Source organism: Channa argus, chromosome 12 (genome assembly GCF_033026475.1).
Source record: "Channa argus isolate prfri chromosome 12, Channa argus male v1.0, whole genome shotgun sequence".
Taxonomy (NCBI): domain Eukaryota; kingdom Metazoa; phylum Chordata; class Actinopteri; order Anabantiformes; family Channidae; genus Channa; species Channa argus.
In genome coordinates this window covers 5,799,726-5,825,712 of record NC_090208.1, presented here as the reverse complement: position 1 = coordinate 5,825,712, position 25,987 = coordinate 5,799,726, and the positions used below count along the sequence as shown (strand labels likewise).

The 25,987-nt window shown below is 39.3% G+C and overlaps 1 protein-coding gene across 1 annotated transcript; it reads right to left on the bottom strand.

Moving 5' to 3' along the window:
* Positions 1 to 11,323: 11,323 nt before the first annotated feature.
* LOC137137913 (junctional adhesion molecule B-like) lies at positions 11,324 to 17,015 on the bottom strand. Its single transcript, XM_067524735.1, has 6 exons — positions 16,773 to 17,015; positions 15,749 to 15,796; positions 14,717 to 15,040; positions 13,623 to 13,952; positions 12,377 to 12,484; positions 11,324 to 12,106 (listed from the first exon to the last, which is right to left on the bottom strand). Exons 1-6 carry the CDS (start codon positions 16,858 to 16,860, stop codon positions 12,006 to 12,008), a joined length of 999 nt encoding a protein of 332 aa, XP_067380836.1. The 5' UTR covers positions 16,861 to 17,015; the 3' UTR covers positions 11,324 to 12,005.
* Positions 17,016 to 25,987: the final 8,972 nt, after the last annotated feature.

Below are 25,987 nucleotides of genomic sequence, written 5' to 3'. Positions count from 1 at the left end.
TCAGTAAAGTAACTGTGAGATTTACAGCAGCACATGTGATGTACACCTTTAAAAGTACACAACAAAACATGTTCAGAATTCAGATTTAAGGTGAAATAGCAACATTAACGGTAAATACTCAGCATCTCCATGACAGAGGGACGTTTGTGCGAACTTCTCTTAGATAGTAATTATTACTAGCGAAACACACTTTATACTTCACTAAACTCTCCCAGATGTATAACATCAGTACAGCACGGCGCTAAAACATCAAATTAGTGCTTGAATGTGAAAATAACTAATAATATTATTACACGTAGCAACCTAGCAAACAATGCTGAGCTAGCTTACCGACAGAAGAAGTACGGTCAACGCGATGGAAACGCTGCTGCTGACGTTCGGCACCTTCTGCATGAAAACTTTTCTCTTGATTTTTAATTTCATTTAATTTTTTTTTTTTTTTTGGGGGGGGATTTTCTGATTCCAATTGTTATTTTAACAACAGCATTATTAGCGCTTCCCAAGCTCCACTAGGTCACACGGAGCATTGTTCTTTTCGTGTCTCGTGTCTCGTGTGCGCACGTTCTCGTCACGGAAACTGCACTGTAAAACTTCCGCGCATAAACATTAGTTGACTTGCTTATATCAACACTGGGAACTCAGATTTTGATCTGCTCTTCTCATTTCCTGTCACTCCTCTGTTCCCTAGAATAAAATATTTAATAATTATTTTAAAAAACAGATTGACATTTTTGATCACTTCCTCCACTGACGAACTGACTAATAAATATGTGCAGTTGTAACTAAATTTAGATCAACCACTATTTGATTTCACCTGCAGGTGGAGCTGCAGCAACATAATTTAGTCGAAGATCCAGTGGAGTGAAAAAAAATCCTTGAGCACAGAAGACACCATACAAAAGCAAAACTTTTTAGCGCAATGATCCCACGATGGTGGAACGAGATACCAAACTTTGCAGGCTCAGCAAACTCACTCCCAATATTCAAAAAACTGCTGAAAACAGAACTCTTCCGCATCTTCCTATGCACTTAAATCTATAAAAAACGAAACAAAAATAAAAACGTCCTTTCTGCTCTTTCTCGCACTTTTCTGATAGGACTTTGCTTTGACGTTTTCTCCTTGACTTAGATTTTTGCTGCGTTGTACCTCACTTGTAAGTCGCTTTGGATAAAAGCGTCTGCTAAATGACTGAATGTAAATGTGCCAATCACATCACAGGGAACAGCATCAGATCTTCAAATGGCTGACTGAAATCGACTCAAAATAATGACAATAATTCCATCTTCACCACAGATACATTGTAGCTTCAGTTCAGGACGCTCCAGGAGCGTCAACATTTATGACCCTATAATTTTTTTAAAACTGAAATTGCCTTTTTACACCTTTGTTTGGGCTACTACTCTAATGACAACACTTGCCTCGAGTTATATGTGCAGCATCACACGATGATCAAGGAACTATTATGGTCTGCTCTACTTTTGCTTCTGGACCTTAGTAACAATTACAAACAACAGCCCTGGTTGTGCAGTTATATCTAGTCATTATTCAGTTAAATGCCACAAATGATGCTGCAAAATCTTGTGAAGACATTTATCTAATGTGACTCCCTTTTTCTGAGTCTTAGTAGCTTAGACAAAAACAAAACCAAACATGTCCTGTAGATTGTATCTGTTTCATTTCACAAGTTAAAACACAAATTATTATTCTTCAAGAGAGAAATTACAAAATTAAAGTAGACAATTTAATTATTGTGGGAGAATTTGAACAAAATCAAATAGGCAAAAAAGATTTAGGACAAAGGTGAGAAGATGGAATTATTGTCATTATTTTGAGTTGATCTCAGTCAGCCACTTGAAGATCTGACGCTGTTCCCTGTGATGTGTTTGGTATTATATATCTGACGGCAGTGTCATTGCAGTTTAGGCTGAAGCAGGATCCTGAGGAGTTCACCACCAGCACTGCACCAGGTTCATAGATGACCTGAGGAGAGAAGAGTTTACATTAGAAGAAAATATCTTTTGCTTTTAAGAACTGAAAATATATTAGTCAGTGAATTTCCAACCTGAGAATGTGTATCCACTGATGTCTGCGAGTGTGTAGTTTGTAAAAGTCCATGAATCAACTATTGTACCATTGACCACAGCATCATACACCTGCACAGCAACAACCCAGCAGTGTCTCTAACTGTGAATCACTTAATTATCCTCAAGTACAGTCAGATCCTTCATTCTCCTACAGTATTTCTTTAAACATATGCTGTATTAACGTGCACAGTATGTGTGATACTTACCACTGAATCTGAGATGGATGTTAACAAGAGCAGAGCTGCTTGTGTCCCGAAATTAGCCAGAACCAAATCACTCTATAAAGAGTCAACAGAAAAGAAACAGACCTTACGAAGTTTCCTCCTGGAAGTTACGGATGCAATAAAACTGTATACAGTCAAAAGTAAAAATAAATCAATAAAATTAACTTTAATTTCTGAAGAAGTAACATATCGAAGTTATTGTCTTTAAATTTGGCTTAGTGTTAAAACGTGTCATTTTATACAAAACAATGGATGCTAACACTGGTCAGATTTATTGTGCCATGACACTGGACATACACTCGTTCCATTGTGCTCCACAAACAAGGCCGCCATACATTCCAGACGACTGTCAATGGTCGGGACTTTCGAAATGAAGTATTCTTCAGTAAGAGAGTCTGCTAAAAATAGACTTAGTACAACGTAGTCCATCTTGGCTTTAGGTCCCACGATGCAGTCTCCTGTTGTCTGAGGGTTGTAGAAGTCGTTGAAACAGATGGCAAAGTTTTCACTGGTGAAGTTCACCTGTTAAAGTCAGAGAGACAACAATTAAAGCTTCATTCTACAGAGACTAGTAGTGGCTTTGCTTTATGAGGACGCTCACATACTCTGAGCTAAAAAGTGAAACAGCCTTGAACCAGCTGACCTCTGACGACATAAACCAATGAAAAGAGAGCGTAATTTGCGAGCAGAGAACAGTCAGGGAGCGTCAGTCACACTTTGTTCACACACTGAAGAATCAGTGGTTTACTTTGGGACAAACTTCTGTCTTTAACGATAATTAACACACGACTTAACAGTGACTTTGTCATTTGTTCATTTATTGGTGTTTGCTCACATCATCTATATCATAATTAATAGACTAAACATCGATAATGAGAGGAGACAGTCTCAGGACTCATGTTACTCACATAGATTTGTTTGTATGTCTGTCCATAAAACGTGATGGGACATGAGCTGATGTCCAGCTCTGATGAACCAGTTATCATCTGCTCTGCAGCAGCACCTGAAGACGTGGAGAGATTTGAGAAGGAATTACATCCTGTTAGATGGTTTGTTGTTAGCTGGAAAGTCAAATGTGACTTCATGAAGGAATAAAACAGCATTTGTTCAACAATCAATCCAGACTTTTCATGACAGCATCAGTTTGCATTTCTTCTTAGAAACAAAGATCAGGGGACAATCTCAGCATATTGGACAGATTCTCAGCAGCTAAAGCTTCACTGCTCCTCATCACTTCAAGTCATTCTGCTCTTTGTTCCTGATTCTTTGTTAGTGTCTAATGTTAGTTCTGCTGACGTCCATCAACAAGTCTTGTGGGTGAAGGTTTTAAAATGGCTGCTGTGTGTGAACCTACCTGCCAGCAGGCTGAGAGCAGACAGGTAGATCAGGGGGTGGAGCATGTTGGAGGAGGACAGTCGGCTGATGAAGAGCTGAAGGACACAGTTGGACGTATTTGAGGGTCAAAGTACATATTCAAGCTCACATGAATCAATGTACTGTAGTAACACTGTAATATAAAATCAGTTTTAGAATCCGGTCAGAAAAAAAACGTCAATCATCCAGTGTAGAGGTGATCTTACTCGAATGAGACGCTCCTGACGCTTGAACACATACTTCACTCCGGAGATCATTGTTAGACAAACATTGAACATTTATTGTACTTGCTTCTCAACTTAGCCGATGACAGATCAAATGTACATACAACTTTAAGCAAAGTGATCTCACAAGCACGTTCACTAGCAGTTTCATCAAACAAGTTTCTCAAAGTATGTGTGAACTCGAAGAACTCTGTAAGTAACCGTGTGCCTCTACAGCTACACACTGAACCTTTTTCTTCTACCTTGTTGCGGTCCACACCTCCTTGTAGTCAGTTCCTCTGCTCCAGTTACTGTATCACCTCTGCTCCCTTCAGTAGCTGAGCTGAACTGCATCTCTCTTTAACAAACCCTTAGCATTGCATTGTTTCCTTGACCACTGGTCAACAAACTTATATATTTAATCATTATTGTTTCAAATAACTTAACTGTACAGGTCTAATATTTTTTTAATCGCATTTTTCGAAAAGTATGGCAACAAATTGATTGAATGAATTGAAACAAATAAGGGTCAAAAATGTTACCTGTCTCTTGTGGAACTACAGAGGAGTTGGTGAAGATGGAGCAAATTATAACCACTTTATCTGCCGACAGATGGTTACTCTGTAATAATACATCCGCATTTTTTATATTATAATGAAAAGATTCTCAAATTGTATCTAGAATTTAAAGCTATCAACAAATGTAATAAAGTAAAAGTACAATAGTTTAACATGAACTGTAGTGAAGTAATAAATATTGCTAATGCTCAAGGAAAGTACAAATACTGTAAAATACTTAAAATGTCATAAATACCTGAAGAACCATGTGCAGCTCTCAACAGCCTCCCCAATGAGCCTCTAGAAGTTAATGATTTTTACATTAAACCTCAAAAAGAAAAACTGAAAGAAAAGAAAATTTGCTCCGTCCAAATATTCATGTCCATGAATGTGATTACGTCTTGAATGAAACATGTGACAGCTTCATTCTGCTGTCTTGTAAAACCACTAAGCTGCATGTTTTAATGAACATATTTCTCTATAAACATTTATGACACATTGTAACAGTCCTTCATCAGACGTGTTGTTCAGCAGTGGTGTTAAATGTTCCTGAGCTGCTGTGTGCAGGTTTTCTTACCCTCTGGAGCTTTGATGGAGGATGAAAAAAACGAACGTTGCTGTTGAAGAGACTCTGATGACTCTACACCTGTTGGATGGGTTCATCTGCTCTTAACTCTGTTATTTGTGCATCCTTGCACACTGGGGTGGAGTCAACAATGGTGCCACTTAATGTGAATCTTTCAAACCTCCCTTCTTTAGCACCTTTTCAGACAACTAGAGGAAAAGCTGTTTAAAGCTTAAACTAAATACATGGGTAAATATTTTAATAAGGAATACTACTACTAGTACTACTACTACTAGTACTAAAAAAACTACAATGTAGCAGCACACTACAGTCTTACCAAGTTTTGATATGGAGAATTCTGACTGAATTTTCAACAGTGAGGAATTTTAAAACCAGGCTCAATGATTTAAACCCTGATGTGTTTTGAACACAACAACAAGAATTTTAGGGAAAATTGAAAATGTGAATGTTAAGTTTATGTTAATTTTCATCTCTGGTACAGCTTTTCACTGCTGATTGATTTTAGTGGGCAAAATCTGGTGACAATATAAAATAAAATGTGTACACAAATCCAGCCTTACTCTTTAAAAGTGTTACTATTAAGCAGCATTATTGTGTTCAAGTCAAGCTGATCTTTAACACACTGCGTTCTCTATGTGCTACTGAACATCGGGTGGATGAAAAATGTAAAAACTGGCCAAACGCCAACTGGCATAATGTTTCTGGATGAACCTGTTACTCTAGAGGACGTTATAATTGAAGGTATGTTGTTCTATAACTAAAGGTATGTTGTTGATGAGGTATCGGCCCTTAAGTGCAGTCTTGTATGTGATTTGTCTTTTATAAAAGTTGTATAAAAAAAAACAGGATTGTGGTTTTCATCATGCAGCTTCTTGTCTGTGTCTGACTGAGGGTGGGGCTCAGTACCTTTTCTGACTTTTTTGAGACTTTTCTGTATATTTGCAGTAAAACTAAGGATACTTCAGTGTAAGTTCAATTACAGGCCAAACATATCTGACTTTGTGAATCCATGTATAACACTGACAACTGCTGGTTTGTGTCTGTGTCTCACAGTTGTTGAACAACCTGAATCTCTTGATGTTGGTTCTGTTGTAATAATGTGCTGCCATCTGCTCTATTGTATTTCAAATTTTGAAAAGTGATTCAGAGAAATAACTTGTAACTTGTAATTTTATTTGTAAAGAACTTTAAAACACCCAAACTGCTGTACAGTTGAAAACATAAGATGAAACAAATAAAAGCAGCACACAAAGTATATAATATAAAATAAAGATAAAATAAATTCAGCAACTTAAATTGTGTCAAAGGCCATTGAATATAAGTTGGATTTAAGAGGGGATTTAAAAGCAGGTGAGGATGAGGTCTATCTAATGTGCAAGGGCAGGTCATTCCACAGTTTTTGAGCTGCCATCATAAAAGCTCTGTCTCCTCTGAGCTTACGTTTAGTTTTATGGTACAATCAGGAGCAGCAGGTCAGCTGATCTGATCGACATTTAAAAACAAATAGAAAACGTTTAAAATAGATCCTAAAATGCACAGGTGACCAGTAAAGCGAGAATAAATTGGAGAAATATGCCAGTTAAAAAATAAAATATTCAAATAATATAAAAAACTTCCTTTCTGCTCTTTCTCGCACTTGCATCTCATAAAATGTGAACCCTTTTCTGATAGGACTTTGCTCTGATGTTTTCTCCTTGAATTAGATTTTTGCTGCTTTGTACCTCACTTGTAAGTCGTTTTGGATAAAAGCGTCTACTAAATGACTAAATGTAAATGTAAACGTAATGACATTCAGCGGCATTTGTGCATTTTGTGCATCTTGTTCACTAACTGTCTGAAACTGACATACTGAACTGTTGGTTTTCTGTAAGAAGATAATTGAATCATAACCACAGTAGTTAAACAATGTGCGAAGATACACAGGAAAATTAAAGAGATCATATTTTATAGTCAGTAAATGGTAGAAGAACAAAGATGTAGTTCAAAGGTATCCAAAGGAGTCATGTCAACTGGACTTTTTTGGTCTCGGATGCAAACAGTCCACTACTCATCCAAGCAACATCTTCAGTCGTTTCTTGCCACCTGGCCTGAAGAACCTCATAAGGTGGATAATAGAGAAGGTGAGAACAGGGCGAAATTCTAGGAAGGTCATAATTTGAACTTTGAACCACCTTCATATCCCTTGGATGGAATCATTAGGTGTGGCCAACTTGGTGGATATTTGCATTGGTCTTAATCTTCTGAAGACCCTTTTCAGCTTCTGTGACACTAATCAAGAAATTAAATCAAATATTGATTATTGAATTTCTGTAAAGCATTAGTTCATAAGGTTAACTTGGAGCTCATGATCAGTTGCTTTATTAGCAGGATTTTGGTGATTGAGTTTTGTGCATCTTCTATAGATCATAAAACCAACAACAACAAGCAGAGCAACAACTAAGAGACCAACCACCAGTCCATGTCAGTCTCCATCCCCTGTGAGAAGAGAATGAGATGTGAAATGTGAGGTGTCAGGTAGGTGATGAATCCATTTCCTCTTCAAACTCCTGTCAGACATTATCTACTGCACTTTGATCCCATCACTCATAGCAGCTGTTTGCTACAAAGTCTCATCTTTAGAAAACACAAACATCTGATCTGTGATGGTTCACTCTCACATCAACAACCAGGAAGGACATTTAGTACATAATCACCTGTAACAGTCAGCTTGATGATGCTGATTGGCCTATTTTGAGAATCACTCTTACTACGTTTTATTTCACTTCCTGTACAGTGACACTCATATGCTCATGTGTCACTGGTCGTCACATTAATCAGAATCAAAGATGGAGCTGAGTGTTAGACATGCCGTACACCTGTGTCAATTGGGTTGAGGATTCCTATAAAGGAGGCCTTTAAGATCGGCTCAGTGTCTTCCCCTGGGCCTGCATGCTGAGTTCTCTTTTTGTTTTTCTTTCCACACATCATGGCATACAACACTGATTTGGTCACAAACATAACTCATATCTTTATATACTCAATTAAAATATGTTGAGTTACTTGAGAACCTTGTGTGTCGTCCCTTCTTTGTCGCATACTGTTGAGCCAGGTTGTGACAAAATGGGGGCTTGTCCTTACTATACTGCAATTGTTTGCTGGTAAGTTTCTTAATACTTGATTTGAAATGACTTTTGGGAATTGTTTGTGTTACTACTCCATTTGTGTTTCTATTTCATAGTATATCCAGTTTGCTCCTTGAATATATAGTGATTTAGTTTTGCTTACAAGAACATCTTGATTTGTTGTAGTTTGGTTATGGTAGTACAAGTCCTGGGAGGCCACATGGTTCGTGGAGTTGTGTTTGTTGCTTGTAACAAGGATTGGTTGGATGCATGTAGATTTGGTTGATTGCTAAGCAGATTTTTTGGGGGTTGAGCTTTGATGCTGTGTTAAAATTTGAGGCAGTTTGAATGAATCATGGAGACAGTGTTGATTGCACATGTGACAGTTGGAGCTTTCCCTTGTAGGATGTAGGAGCACTTCCCCTTTGGGATTTGTTCAGAAATTTTTGTAGTGTTGCGGTGAAAGCGGTTAGAGCCGTTGTCTCGGGGGCACATCCATAGAGTTGAGGGGGTCGCTGTTTTTGCAGTTGCCTTTCTCACTCTATTGGTTTTTAGTGCATAAGTACCCACTGTAAGTAGCTGCATGAAGACTAGCGTGAGATTAATAAGTCGCATGGGTAGGTAGTTAGCGGGAAAGCTCTAATGTAAATCTTTGGATCGACACTGTCCTGTGATGGCAAATGTCCTAACTTTTGTTCAGTCTTCTGAAGAACTGTTCAACAGTTGTACAAAAGACCAACTTTTAAAGCTTGTTGAGCAAAAAAGATTAAAGGATGAGGTTCTCGGAAAAATTAGAGTTGGAGCAGTATCGTTTGGATCTTATTAGAGCTGGTAAATATGCAGCTAGTGTTGACACGGAGGGTTCAGATGATCAGGTGGTATTGGGTCTCACATGGTTTGAAAAAGTTTGATGTTGTTGGTGACTTGCGTTTGGTACCAAAGCTTGATGAGCGAGACCCAGATACTTTTTTCTCCCTTTTTGAACTTGTTGCCGATGTGAGAGGTTGGCCAGAGGCTGAGCGTGTAGTAATGTTACAATCTGTGTTAACTGGTAGGGCACAGGAGGCGTATTCAGCGCTTACTGCCGCTGATAGTCAGAAATACTCTGTTAAGGATGCAGTTTCTAAGGCCTATGAGTTGGTACCAGAGGCTTATCAGCAGTGATTTGGATCCTGGAGACAGTCTGATAATCCGTCACATGTTGTCTAAAGTCTTTAATAGATGGTGCTCTGCTTTAGAGGTGACTACTTCTAGTAGTTGTGTACAACAAGACCAAAAGTGTTTCTCTTTTGTCAGAGTCCATTTAATGTATTGTACATTGTATTTGGCAGCAGTACAGTATGTTATGAAAGGTGTCTACCCTACATGTAACTCTTTTTAGTACAGTAACTGTGAAATGACACTTGGTTGTAAATTATCTAGTTTATTTAAATGTATAAAAGCATTACAGTTTAATTCCTGCCTTGTTAGTTGTTTATAAGATTTTGTAATCATTAAAAAGGAACTTGAAAAGTACAATTACAGTGTAACAATATTAAAAAGTGTTTAAGGAATCTGGCCATTTTGTGTTTTATGTCAGATCAAAGTATTGGAACTAGTGTTAAGACTTGTTTAAAATATATTTAAACAGAGCAGGTTTAAATATATTTTATATTTTCTTCTAATGTAAACTCTTCTCTCCTCAGGTCATCTATGAACCTGGTGCAGTGCTGGTGGTGAACTCCTCAGGATCCTGCTTCAGCCTAAACTGTAATGACACTGCCGTCAGATATATAATACCAAACACATCACAGGGAACAGCGTCAGATCTTCAAGTGGCTGACTGAGATCAATTTGATTTTGTTTAAATAAAGTAAATCATTAAAGTGTCTACTTCAGTTTGGTCATTTCCCTCTTGAAGAAGAAAAATTTGTGTTTTAACTTGAGAAATGAAACAGATACAATCTACAGGACATTTTTGGTTTTGGTTTTGTCTAAGCTGCTAAGACTCAGAAAAAGGGAGTCACATTTTGTTTTGTACATGAGACACTTATATAGCACTTTTCTACCTATTGGCACTCAAAGCACTTTAAACTGCTTCTCATTCACCCATTCACACTCACAATCACACACACACACTGATGGGGGAGCAGCTATGCAGCTGGCCGACACTCATAGGGTCCTGAACTGAAGCTACAATGTCCCTGTGGTGTCAATATCAGACGCTGATGTTCTCATTGCATGGCACTCCTGGGTATCCAAGGGTAACACTAAAGTGTACCTGTGGTGTCAATGCAATACTCCAAAGGACATAAAAGGCAACACAAATTGAAAGGAAGTGTCTTAATTTGACTCTGTGGGAGGAGAACAAGTTGGATTTAATCACCTTCAAGAACTTATGAGATCAGAGGAAGCAGAAGTATACGAGCTCAATGTTCAAGTAGATGTACTGAAATGTACTTTGGATTCACAGACTCCCTAAAAACATAATGCCCCTGCAGCTAAGTCTTTATTTTATACATTACATACAGAAGGTTGTGTACACACTTGCATGTTTTATATGTCCAGATCACTGTGCATAACACGTGTGTGTGAGGTACTTGCAGAGACCCTGCATGCAGTGTATGTTCTTAATAATATGTCTCATTTCTATGTATGTGAGAGTAATAACTGGGCAATTACTGCTGTGTGTGTGTGTCAGCATAAATTCAGTTTACAGAGGGAACCAGCTGTGCCTGGAAAGCTAAGTTTGTGTTCCTGTGTATGAGAAGCACAAGCTTTGACTAGTGGTTATCACACCGGCTCTCTGTCGCTGTGTGTCTGTTAGAAGAGACGAAGAACAGACAGAAAACCAAACAGTACAAACAAGTCTGGGCTGGTTGCGACATTAGAATCAGGAAAGACAAACACACTTGTTCAGCGTCGCCTCGCTTGATGCACAGCCTCAACATTTCCTCTACACGCTGTACAAAAGCCTTTTATGAACACAAGTAGAGCTTTGTTATTGGAGCTCTGTGCTAGTCGGGGACTGGATAACAGCAGAATTACACACATCTTTGTTCATTTGTTTTTGATGGAAATACAGTTATTTTCATTAGGATTTACCTCAACAAACTGTACAGAACAAGCTCCCAGAACAGCAGCATAGGGCCCAGACTATCAGCTGGTCTGTATGTGTCTGCAAACTATTGGATAAACTGTACAAAGTTCATCATTTATTAAGCATAAAGTTTTATTTAACACTTTAGGTTACAGGCTGAAAACTTGCAAATAAACTGTATTTAAACTGTAATTTGTGTAATGTTTGGTGGACTTACATAGTACATAAGAATACATACATGTATGGAATAATTACCCCATAATTACATGGCACATATATGATTCTTAATAAGAAACAATCTTGTGTTTGCAGGAGACTTAGTTATAATTTACAACAAATTCAATCCTGGCATTAAACTACATTTAAATAATCCTTTTATTTACACATGAAACTGTTTCAATTCAAGCCTCCGAGTTAAAATCATCTGGAGTAAATTAGTACATAGCAGGAAACAGCACATGAATAAATAGTGACAATATGCTTGTGACCGTCTCTTTGACAGAAGCTGTTGCTAACAAACTACCTTAACAGTTCATTCTCCAAATTAGTACAAAGCAAAGCACTTTCTTCTCATGCTGCTTAGACAAGCAAACCATCTTCACGCAACAATACGTCCATCTGATCATAATGTAAAGTCAAATAGAGAAGAGATGCACTACTTCTGCTGGTGAAAAGTGGAGCAATAGAGGGAAGAATGATGGGAGTTTACATTTTAGCTTGATGCAAAAAAAAAAAACAGAATAAATTTAAAGACAGAAATACATTACAAATATGGAAAATTGTAATTTTGTTAATGTTAGAAATAATGTTCAGTGGCTGTGTCATCAACTTGTTTGTCCGATTCCTTGTGAACCAAACACGGTTGTGATGTTGTCGAGGAAATAGGCAGATTCCTTCCTGGACAGTGATGAGATCATTTCATTAATTTTCAGGCAAAAAGTTTAATAGTGAATCAGTCGCCATAAATCCTAATAACTGTCTTGTTACTCTGACTTTTTTCTTTGCCATCATCAGGTCAAAAAATGATTATGTCTAAAACTCTGGATTATGACCAAATATCAAAAGACACCTCCATCAGCCTGAGCCGTGCGTGATTACTGCTGATCAAATAATGTCTCACAGAGCTGCTAATGTGTCTCGCGTTCAGTCAATGATTCAGAGTGTTACCTGAGCATCTGTTCCGATAGAGAGACACCATGAGGAGAGTGGAGATGAAGTACGGACAGAACACCACGATGTAGAGGACAATTTTCAAGATAGCCAGGCCTCGATCAGCTGGGCATGTGATATTGGAAGCAAGAGAAACAAACACACTTAGTCAGGCAATGTGTAATTTCAGTGTCCCTCTGCTTGATGCCTTAGACTCAAATCTGAAACCTTCAGTTTTCTCTCAGCATAAATGTGGGTTGTGGCTTTGTGGGATAATCAACTTTCTGTTAAGTTTCTGCTTCACCTTGATATTTTCCTCTACAATTTGTTTGTACAACTCAGAATTCATATGATGTGATGGCAGGCAAGTAAAGCCGGCCCACATCATGTTTTACAAATGGGATAAGGTGCTTATGGTAGAATGAAGAGTTTGCTCAGTGCTACTCTTTGTAACTCAGCCATGCGTGACAGCAATTGATTGTAGATCTGTCATCAAGAGAAGCCTTTAGTTTTTTCACACAACTGCCATCCTGTACACTGAAATGCCTGACTTTAGTTAGTCCATCTGAGAATCACCACCTCAATGGGATTAAGACGTTTTAGTGTCCTGGTGACTGTGGGAGCTGGGATCAGGTATAAGGCTCTGGTAGGTTCTTGCAAGTGGCCCCAGGGTAGGGACCGGACTAAACATGATTTGAAGTGGACCCATTTGAACTACTCGCTCAGACAAGGGTAACCTGGGCATCCTCTTGGAGCCATATCTGGCAAGGGAGTTCTCTGGCATTTGTTTGCCTAGTTGTGACCCAAAGGGTCCATTCAGGCACAGGGTCAGGTGCTGTGCCTGCCAGGCAGCAGGCACTGTCAGGGACCTTGATGTGGTCATCGCTGTCTTCAAGAAGAAGGTCGAGCAATACTAACTATAATTGGCGTTGCCTCTACACACTGCTTCACTTTTAGAAAATTACCATTGTTTGTTAGTGATGAAGCAATATTACAATTTTTACAGACAAGAAAATACACAAGTTGGTCTTTTGTTACTGATGAATCACTGGCAGGGGAGGAACTGGCATATTGTATGGTTGTATGGCACAGGCCACAATCTATTAACAATCCCTGTTCATTTCCTCTTCAAACTCCTGTTAGACATTATTATAGTGATCACATTACACACCAGCTATTCTCTCTTTGTGCTCTACAAAGTCTCATCAACAATCAAGAAGCAGCTTCAACTCTACTTCAGAGACAATGAACTCCAGAAACTCACCGGATGGATACACATCCAGGTGGATGATGCTGATGATCTCACGGTCTATATCGACATGACACTCATATGTTCCAGAGTCATTAATGCTCACATCCTTTAGAATCAGTGACATTTTGCCAGACATCATGTCACAGAACTTCAACTCCACCCGGTTCTTAAAAGATGGATGTTGGTCATGGTACCTATTAAACCACCTGGCTGAGTTAAAATACACAGTTTCTGGATCCAGGTCAGCTCTGATCAACTTTACAGCTCTAATCAGGGTGTTGCTGGGATGTTCACACGGCAGACTGACTGTCTCTCCATATTCAGATGTGATGTTTATTGGGGCTGAAAGTGAGAAGAAAAAATCTGTAAGGTTAAAGGGTCCAAGTCAAACTCTCTACTACAGCAGATAATTGGACTGATGTTACACAGTCCCACACATGCAGCAAGATGTGATGCACTGTATTTTCTGACACCTGTTGATTATGGCAAATATTCTTTGGTTGAAACATAGTTTTCTTTGTAAATAATACAAAGACAACATAACAATGTTAAACTGAGTTATTTGGTTTTTAATATTTACTCATTTTGAATTGATGACAGCAACATGTCGCATGCTGTGTTTCATCACCTCCTTATTTAACCACGCAGTGTGAGGAAACTGACGAGACCAACTGTTTTAGATCTAAAAGCAAAATGTCTTCCCCATTCTTTCTTGATTCATTTACATTTTCCACACTCTGTTAGTGTGTTTAGCATCAAGACTCTTTTACTGCTGAGCCATGTCATTATAATATGGACAATGTGAATTAGTATGTTGTTGCTGAAATACGCAAAGCTTTCACTTTAAAAGTTGTTGTCTGAATAGCATCATTCATAGCATATGTCACTCCAAATCCTCATCATTCTGTGTCTTCACAGATCTGAAAGTTACCTTTGCCCAATCATGATCCTGACCTGTAGAAGATTAACCTAATTAGTGATGATATGTTACACCAGTACGTTTCTTAAGCATTAAACAGCTTATTCTGTCTTTTCTTACAGGTCCCAATGTGTTGCTGATATCAAATTGAGCATTTTCTTTTAGACAGAACAATCCACAAACTCACCTGGGTGGACATACAGGATGACAAAGCTCTCAGAGCTCTCAGTGTCGGTCGAGACATAACACTGATATTTTCCAGCGTCACCACTCCTCACATCCTTCACAATCAAAGACACGTCTCCATCCTTCTTCTCACTGTCCTTCAGCTCCACCTGGTTCTTAAAAGACGGATGCTGATGGACTAGATCAGACTGATTGTCACCGTACACAAAGACATATTTCGGCTCCAGGTCAGATCTGGTCCATTCTACAGCTGTGATGTTGGTGTATGTGGGACTTTTACATGGCAAAGCGACAGTCTCTCCAGGAAAAGCTGTGATCTCTATCGCTGAAGAAGGAAATAGAAGAAAAAACACAGACCAGAGATGCGTTTGGTTAACTGGGCCAGCAGAAATGCAATAGGGGCTGATGATTGAGATATCCAGACATCTCTATGTCTATCTCTGTGTCATGTTTGTGATATCAGCTAATGCAGGAATCAGGAGCTTGTTGTTAGGTGGGGAGTCAGCCATAGCAGCTAGCGTTAAGTTTGAGTACAAGTGGAGTATTTAAACAGAAACATGTTCACATACTGATTGAGCGCAGAGAAAACCCACTCTTGACTTTTCTTATCATATCATATAATGAATATAATCATTCAAAAACCTCTGGAAGTGAACATCTCTGGACTGCTGTCAGACCGTAATTGGACCTGACTAACAGAAGGCTGTGACAGCACTTCTCGATCTTAAGATGCTGTTTGCTTTGGAGCTAATTTCAACTTAAATATAAGGTGGTGTACTGCAGCTGAGAATATGGACATTTTAGATTTATTAAAAGATTTCTGTTTTTCAAATGACTTTTGAAAAAGTCCCCACTCTACCTGAGGTTCAACTAAAAATAAATTAAACTGTATTAAATCAACTTGATTTTTAACGTGCAGCAGAAACAAACAAACAAAAAAAAAACAACAACAATTATAACAAAACAGAAATAGATTTGTTAAAAGTAGAAAAAAATTAACAAGGTACTGTCTCATCACACACAAACAACTTACCTTCAGGTCTAAATAAAGAGTCGTCTAAATCTCTCCGAAAGAAAAACTCTGAAAAAAGCCACAATGACAGATCTTAATGAAGACATGAGACCAAAAACTGTTTAAACTCAAACAGTAACTATTCTTCTTTCAGTTCAATTATTGAACTATTACATTTGCTGAATTTGTAATTACATTAAGTTATTGATCATTGAAAAGAAGGAAAAACCACAAATCAATTCAAATTTACAGCCCATCAAGTAAGATGCAAAGATGAAAATAATTATCTCAGCGCACGTGCGCACACACACACACACACACACACGCATGCAGTGAGGGATAATTTGATCGGAACAATTGTCCATCGGTCTATGAGCTGTAGAGTCCTAGGGCGGGGTGGTAAGGAGAGGAGGAATCGCTGAAAATGTGGGGCCAAGAACTGCTGGAAGAGCATGAAGGGGGAAAGGTGTGGGGAGGAACCGTCAGGCTCATGCAGGACCGTGGTCTCCAGCAGAGAGCTCTGTACACAGACATCACACAGAGACTGGAGATCACCAACATGCTACAGACATGGCGGGAGCGAGGAGACACTCTACCAGATCCATGCTCACGGAAGAGGGAGACGTCCAGGGAGGCTTTCGGGTTCGAAGCAGGCACCCGACCTTACCACCAGTAAGTGGACTAAACAACCCAACTGTCTGTTTCTTCCTTGCGCTTTGCTTTATGCTTTACTCTGTACTAACGTCTGTATCACCCTGACTCGGTGGAGATCAAACAATCAGCGATTGAACGCCTGCATGCATGCTTCATACCGGGCAAGCGGGTGTGTCTTAAAGAAGTTTCCGTGCCCTGACCACAGGAGCTCGTTCCCCGACATATAGAGTATGTTACTGAGTAGAGAGATGGTCTCGAGCGATAGAGAACTTTAATTACTTATACATAGGAAAGGAACAACAACTAATCTTCAGTAGCTGGTAATTAAAAATAAAAAAAGGCTGCACATTAAAGATGATACAGAGATCAGCACACAGGCACTCACACATACCATCTGAATCGAAGTCGTCATATGCCAGAACAAAGATCCAAAAAAATGCAGAAAAGGTCCCAAAGGACACAGACGTTAATGAAGCCATGAGAACAGCGCAACTGGTGTTTGTGCCGAAACCAGAACTGTTCTTCCTTTTCTTAAACTGCTGACTTTATCTCATAATTGACCCGCCCACAGAGGGGTGTTAAGTGTGCCCTGTAATGTAAAGAAAGCAGAACTGAACAAAGCAGAACTTACTGACATTTAGATTGTGTCAGGCATCCACAAACGAATATGTAGTTAATATAATATAATAGATATTAATGAAAAAAACGATCAAATGTAAGAACGTATAATGCATTAAATGATGTAAAAAGAAAAAGCAACTTGACACCTGGGAAGCATCATTATCTGACTTTATCTGGGATGACAATGCTTGGGATGACTAGCAGGGCACAGATGTTGATCGCCCAGACTTTGTTCCTCCCATTCAGCTGACTTCTCAGGACTTGTTTTACTCTATGCAGGTATTTGGGAGTTTCTGCTGTCCACTCATTGTTTTCATTTGAGTGTGGGGTACCAAGGTACTTGTAGTTGTCCTCAACATCTGCTATGTTGCCTTCTGGTAGCCTCCTTGTTGCCACCCAGCCACACTTCTCCAGTCTGAATGACATTGCTATGTCCTGGCTGAGTAGCTCTTTCTGTCTGAGAATATATCATATATCACTCCACTGACTGAAGGAGGACGCGTGGAAAACTAAAGAGGCGAGTCAATCCAGGCAGTGAGGCTAGTATGACGGGTCTTGCAGTCTTGAGTGAATGCTTTATCTACCAGTAGCTTGTACTTTGCTCCTCTGGTTACTACCAACTCTTTTCATGTGCCTGCTCATCTTAGCTGCTATGATGCCTGGAGTATTGGGGTTAGTAAACAGAACTGCCTGGTCTAACCTGGGGGTCCTTCAAGATCAGTTCTGTCCAGCCTTCAGTTAACCCGTCAGGGTGGATTTCATGTATTAGTAGCTGGTTTGTGTGTCCTGCCAGGTGCTCATGGAGTTAGCTACTTTAACCAGTAGGTGTGGATCACATCAGGGCCTGGTGCTGTCCAGCTCTTCATACCTGAGACTTTTGGATTGCTGCCATTGTGATGGTTACTGGATCTTGAGGAGAAGAACTACAGCTAAGAATTAATGAATTCTACTAAAGGTTTATGTCTTTTTGCTATTTGATTAGCTTGTTCATCTTTGTAGTAGATCTCTGCTTCTGGGTGTAACATGTCCCTTAGAGGAGCCGCGTGTTTAGTTAATGTTTCAAATAGTTTTTTGGATGACAACAAAGATACTCAACACCATGTAATCCAGACTACAGACACAAACAGCGAGTACAGGCTTTTTGTTTTCGTTGGTTTTAGTGCCTGTGTGGGGATAGTTAAAAAAAATACAATATTTAAAAAAAAATAATAAATTAAAAAATAAATAAATAAATAAAAATATATATATATATATTAAACTCAAACAACTTCAAAGTTGAAGTACAGTAGGACACAGAGAGACTATCACTTCCTCATGCATATTGTAGCATATCCATATCAGCTCATTGTGCAGGCAGTGTGAAAATGTGTCTGTCTGAAACTTTGGGGCAAAGTGCATCAAATTATCTTTGTGATTAGTATCATCCTCTTTTGCCTTTCACAGCAAAGGTGTGAATGAAAAAAAAAAAAAAACTTTAAAACTACAAACAAAGATGTTACTGTATCTCTTTGTAATTCTGCATAAAGCATTAAATTATATCCGCAACTTTAATTAAAAAGTCTTTGTGTTAGTATTTGCAAACACTACCAATAAATATACTAACAAGATTGGGATTATTTTACACCTCCCCTGATGGAATTTGTTAATGTTATCATTATCTATATCCTATTATAATACATTATCTTTTTAGTTTTTTTTTTTTTTCTTTCTTTTAATCTCTCCTCATTTTTGCAGCAGTTATCTGGTACACTTTGATCTCACTTGTTTAACACTTTGGCTTTATGTCCTGCTTCATAGACAGACATGTTCTGTTTATATTTAAAACAAGTCTTAACACTTGTTCCAAGAACATATGTCAGATTATACTAATGTAACATATTTAGACTGTTGCTGTCAGATGATGGAATATGTGAGAAGAACTAAAGTCAGACATCACTGAAACGCACATGGGAACAATTGCAGACATTTTAGAGAAAGAGAAGGACGACATCATGAAACTCTACGCTGAAATGAGAGATTATATAACACCAACAACTGATTTAAGATAAAAAGTAGATGCATGTGAGGCAGTGACCAGTGACATACTTAAAATCCTATATGAAAGACTAACTGGCATTGATGGAGACTTTGATGCAGAAAGGAAAAGATGTCGCCTCCGTGAGCTGCTCAATCAAGACTATGCCCTTTCCATTCATGGTTCTACTGCTGCACAGCCAAACATCACCCATAGCTCCTCATCTTCCTACGTTGCAGCAAAGCGAGCAGATGCAGCAGCAGAGCTTGCTGCAAAGGAAGCAGAGTATAACATCCTTCTAGAGGAAACCAAACAAAAGGAAAAGATAAGATTCCTAGAGGAACAGCACAAGAAAGAATTGGAAATTCAACTGTCTGAATAGGAACGTCTGCGGCTGGAAAGGATGTAAAGGCAGCTAGAGCCAGGTTGGAAGCATACGACAGAGAAATTATTCAGATGACTGACATTCAGCCAGTTGAGACTGAGCAGGTGACATCACATCCATCCAACACTGCCATATTTTAAACACCTCCTGAAGTCATTCTACTGGCACAAGCTGTTCAGGACAGTATTTCAATGAACAGACTTCCTATGCCTAAGCCGGCAGTGTTCACTGGTGAGCCAATCCCCTTCACTGAATGAAAAGCCTGTTTCATGTCACTTATCGATCGAAAAGTCATTTCCCCTTCTGATAAGTTGTATTACCTCAAAACATATGTTCATGTGAAGGGACTGGAAATATTAACTGTGAAGAAAATCCGAAGCTGATACAAAAACTACCTGACTGGACAGCAGCCAGATGGAATCATCAGGTAACAAAGGCCCTTATGGAAGGCAAAGAGTTTCCCAGTTTTAGTGCATTATCTGCATTTGTGTCAACAGAATCAGAGATTGCTTGCAACCCAGTCACCTCCATCTATGCTCTATGTTCATCTGAGGCTCGTGGTGAAAGGGGAAATTTAAAGGAGATCAAAAGAAACAAGGCAAGTGTTTTCAGTATCCAATCAGCTGTGGATCGTGACAAGCAAATATCAACAAATACAAATATAAGATCATTATGCATGTTGCGTCAGGATACTCACCAACTACACAAGTGCCCGAAACTCTTGAAAGGTCTCTGACAGATCGTAAGACGTATGTTAAGGACAACAGATTGTGTTATGGCTGTTCGAAATCAGGTCATGGTAAAGGAATGTGTCATCTGTGATGTCTGCATGAGAAGGCACCCGACATGTCTTCATAACTATAATTATGTCAGTGGGGTGAGGAGAGGACGAGCGGTGACTACTGAAAATGCAATTCAGAACGATATATCCGAGACAACAGCAGCTGTATCACTAAACATTGCCAGAGAAGGACCATCTACTAGTACGTCAATGATTGTTCCAGTGTGGGTGTCATCTGTTGCAGAGCCATATAATGAAAAACTGGTGTATGCATTGTTAGACACTCAAAGTGACACTGTTTTCATTGACCAAGAGTTAAGCCGTAATCTGAAAGCAGATGCTTGTTCAGGGAAATTAAAACCAACCACCATGATGGGAAAAAATACAGTTGTAAGCAGTGAGAAGGTGTCTGGTCTTCGTAGCCTATGAGGAGACCTACTTCACAACTGAGGAGTGGGGGGGAATTTCATCACTGATTGCTGATAGATGTCTCCAGCATTTGGCTGTTTCACATGTGGGTATGTGGTTACGATTTGCAGGTATACAGTCCTTTGTTTAAGCAGTGAGAAGGTGTCTGGTCTTCGTGTTAGGGGTTACAGCTCAGCCATACACATTCCCCTTCCTCCTGCTTAAACAAAGGACTGTATACCTGCAAATCGTAACCACATACCCACATGTGAAACAGCCAAATGCTGGAGACATCTATCAGCAATCAGTGATGAAATTCCCCCCCACTCCTCAGTTGTGAAGTAGGTCTCCTCATAGGCTACAACTGTTCCCGAGCTTTGGCACCTAAACAAGTGATAATAGGAATAGATGATGAGCCCTATGCTGTACAAACAGACTTAGGTTGGAGCATTGTTGGCAGAGCAACACCTTGTCATGACACAGAAGTGAAGAGCAGTCTTTGCCACCGGGTTTCTGTCAAAGAGGTTCCTCCACTAACAGCCATGGATGCAATCAGTGCTTTAGAGAGCGACTTCAAGGATGCATGTGGAAATGAAAAAACTGTGTCTCAAGAAGATCTTGTCTTCCTCAGCAAACTGAAGGAAGGCATAAGGAAAAACAAGGAAGGACATTCTGAAATCCCTTTGCCCTTTAAGGAAAGGCCACATATGCCTGACAACAAAGAGACTGCAGAAGTTTGACTCAACCATCTCAAGAGAAAATTCTTTAGAGATGAACAGTATAACGAAGATTACATAAGGTATATGGGCGATATTATCCAAAGACGCGATGCAGAAGAAGCCCTGGATGACGAACTGCCTGGTGAAAAATGGTATATTCCACAACATGGCATCTATCACTGTAAAAAACCTGAAAAGCTCAGAGTCGTGTTTAATTGCTCTGCTAAGCATAAAGGCACCAGCATCAATGAGCATCTTCTGTCAGGGCCAGACATGATAAACAACCTAACAGGAGTACTCATATGATTCAGACAACATCCCATTGCCCTGACATGTGATATTGAAAAAATGTTCCAACAGTTTCATGTCCAGGAGAATGATCGCAACTACCTCAGCTTCTTATGGTGGAAAAATGCAGACTTAAATGTACAACCACAAGAGTATAGGATGAAAGTAGACCTCTTTGGAGCAGTATCCTCCTCTGGATGCACAAACTATGGGCTAAAACACAAAGCCAAAGAAAACAGTCTCTTATGTCCATCAGGAGCCAAGTTCATTGCCTGAGACTTTTATGTAGATGATGGAGTTACAAGTACCGAGAGTGTTTTCAAGGCCATAGAACTGGCAAAGGAGGCACGTGAAATATGTGCTAAGGGTGGTCTACGTCTACACAAGTTTGTGTCAAACAACAGTGCTGTTCTGCAAAGTAAAGCCACATCAGAACATGCAACAGACATTACGACAAAGCACCTTGCCTTTGATGGCATGCAAATAGAGAGAGCATTAGGATTCACTGGAATGTTGAAAGTGACCTTTTAACGTTCAGCAGTGCTCTGAGAGAACAGCCTCCGACACACCAGGGCATATTGTCTACTGTTGCATCCATATATGATCCCCTTGGATTTGTCGCCCCCTATGTGCTATGTGGGAAAAGAATCCTCCAAGAAATGTGTCACCAAGGTACTGGATGGGATGACTCACTACCAGAACACCTTAGACCATGGTGGGAGAGTTGGAAAAAGGACCTTGTCAGTCAGGTCGCTTGCTGTTATGTTCCTACTGTCTTTGGAAAGGTTGTGAAGAGAGAATTGGATCATTTCTCTGATGCTAGCACAACTGAATATGGACAGTGTTCTTACCCGAGATTGAAGAATGAAGCTGAAGAGGTTCACTGTGTTCTTATTATGGGGAAATCATGTGTTTCTCCCACAAAGGTGACAACTATTCCACGGTTAGAACTGACAGCTGCAGTGGTCCCAGTTACAGTGAGTAACATGCTGAGAGAGGAGCTAACTTACACCGATGTGGAAGAACACTTTTGGACGGACTCCAAAGTCATCTTAGGCTACATAAACAATGAAGCAAGGTGCTTCCACACATTTGTCGAAAATAGAGAGCAAAGAATACGTCATAGCACAACTCCATCACAGTGGTTCTATGTTTCAACAAATGAAAACCCTGCTGACAACGCATCCAGAGGAAAAACGGTGGATGAACTACTTACATCTAACTGGTTTATGGGTCCAAAATTCCTGTGGGAAAAAGAAATTCAGCCTCCAAGTAATGAGATTGTGGAGCTACCTATTAGAGACCCAGAAGTAAGAAAGGTACAGACACTACAAACTAAAATCACTGAACTAGTGAGTCTTGCAGACCACCTGTTGAAATTTTCATCCTGGCCCAAGGCTATTAGTGCTATTGCACACCTTAGAAGGCGAATCTTTAGAGACAAATCAGATACACACTCAACGGCAGCTGAACTACAAGATGCAGAGAGCATCATAATCAAAGACTTGCAGAAGAAGACATACGAGGAAGAAATAAGGACAATAAGTAAGAGAAATCAGCTGCCAAGCAACAATAGATTGCGACGGCTTGATGTCTTTCCTGACAAAGATGGTTCTTAAGGTGGGAGGAAGACTACGTTCTTCAACACTTCCAAGTTCTCTCAAGCACCCAACTGTCGTTCCCAGAGAACATCACATTACAAAGCTGATAATTGCATACTACAATGAAAGAGTTGGACATCAGGGAAAGGGCTTCACCCTCAATCTAATGGCTATTGGATCCAAGGTATGAATAGAGCTGTCACATCCTACATTCACCAGTGTGTGATTTGCTGGAGATTAAGGAGACCTGTGGAAGGACAAAGAATGTGTGATCTACCTAAAGGACAAATGAAACCATCTCCGCCTTTCACATACTGTGGCATGGACTGTTTTGGGCCTTTTATGACCAAAGAAGGTAGAAAAGAACACTAAAGACATGTCCTGCTCTTTACTTGTTTTTGCTCCAGGGCCCTCACATAGAGATGCTGGAGGATCAGTCAACTGATGCATCCGTCAATGGTCTGCGATACTTTATTGCATTGAGAGGCTCAGTGAGACAAATTAAGTCTGACCAAGGGACTAATTTTGTTGGTGCCAAAAATGAACTCAGCAAAGCTTTACAGGAAGTTGATGCAAAGAGACTGACAACCTTCCTGGCTTCAAAGCAATGTGACTTTGTAATGAATGCAGCCCATGCAAGTCACGCAGGTGGAGTTTGGGAGCGACAGATTAAAACTGTAAGAAATATCCTCAGCTTCACTCTCTCACTCTCCTCTGGTAGACTCCATGATGCCTCTCTACAGACCGAACTGTATGAAACGATGGCAATAGTCAACAGCCGCCCACTGACTGTGGACAATCTGAATGATCCAAACAGCCTGGAACTGCTCACTCCTAATCACCTCATTACTATGAAATCCACACCAGCACTACCTCCTCCAGGCAACTTTGTTAAATAGGATCTGTATGGACAAAAAAGATGGCGACAAGTGCAACACATGACAGAGCAGTTTTGGAGTCGCTGGAGGAAGGAGTACCTCCACAGCATTACTGTCAGACAGCGATGGCACACACCTAAGAAAAACATTCAAGTAGGAGATGTAGTAAGAGACACAGATGAAGTCTCACCAAGAGCAGAGTGGAGACTAGGAAGAGTTACAGAGACTGTAACAGATAAAGATGGACTAGTCAGGAGAGTCAAGATTGTTCTAGGAGATAGAAATCTGAATAAAAAAGGCTCCCGCCCAGCAAAGTATCCGTGGAGGAACGTCCAGTTCATAAGCTAGTTCTGTTATTAGGGTCTGCTTAAACATGGTGCAGTAAATATTCTTGTTGCTGAGTATATTATAAAGGTCTGTTTTGTTAGTAAAAATCATTTGTGTTTTATGTTCACTTATAATCCAACACTCATGATTTGGTGGGAGTGTAACGTCCTCACAATGTTTTTCTCCTGCTAATGTGCCGAGTTCAAACCTTTGATTTGATTTGTGGCTTTTATTTTTATAACTTCCTGTAAGACAGATGTGTTTTATTTTGAAAGAACAGCTAACATATAAAAAAGAACGAGCTTAACAACGGTAGAAGACGGTAAAAGGTAACAGAGGAGAAATAAAACGAGACTAAAGACATTAAGAAGACGGTTACGGACAGTGTCTTTTTGTGTTTAGCTCCAGTTCAAAGTGGTAACAAGGTTGGTTTTAGGATTTATATAAATTTGTAAGACATTTGAATTTTGTGTTGATTAAGTTGCTAAATTGTCTTTATGTTAGCTTAACGTAAAACTGCTGGACGACGTATTAACAGTCTAATATGGTTTGAATTTATTGTTTTGTCTGTGTTTACTTTGTGTAGCTCTTATGTTGGTTTGAGAAAAAGATTAAAAAAAATAAACTATTATCAGACCATCAGTGAGGCTTCAAATTTCGGACTGGACGCTACAGTTAGCTTATAAATACACTACTCACAAAAAGCTAGGGATATCTGACCTTCCAGTGAAAATTCAGAATGCACCTAAAAACATTTTATTAATTAATTTCTTTATTTATACAGGTTAATCTCATTTTAAAGAGACACCTGTTTCACACAAAGCATTGCAATCAATAAGAGTCAGTAACATTGTAACACATAAATATACATTACATATACATTAAATTGCACTACAACATTTACAGGTGAACTTCATTTGACTGTTTTATTTATGTTTCAGTAGTTATTGCATATCATGCTGCTCTCTAATAAGGTGATTAACTGCAAAAACCGGCCAATTCATCGACCACTAAATATTCTGGTTCAATGACAATTTGTATTTAAACAGTCCTCTTCATCATGCTGTTCACATTTTGACATCATGAGACCATGACCCTACTTTACACTTTAACTTTTTATATTTTCCATAAATCTCACTTGAAAGGCCAAAATTACTAACTTTTTGTGAGTAGTGTATATCACTTATTTGGCACTTAAATCTACATTGTTTCTCTCGTCTTTGTTGCAAATGTTGAGCTAATTTGTGAATGTTTTTATTGGGAAAACAAGATAAATATTTCTTTTGTGATGCCATAAATTGTGTTTCTCATGGAAACATGATGGCATCATAAGTCTGGGCTTAACACAAGCCCAGGCTACACATGCACCCTTAAAGTAAAAGAAAATAGGTCAGAGGTCCCTTCAAGGAGCAATAGATGCATGATTATATCTTATATCAAGAGCAATTTGAGAGCATACTTTAATGATTTCATGTCCAGCTTTTGTAATGCCTTCTCTCAAAACCCTTCCTTTGCACTGCTTATGCTCAGATTTACTCTGCTCACACTCAAAACAGATTTCCTAAGATGAACCTCAGGCCCTTC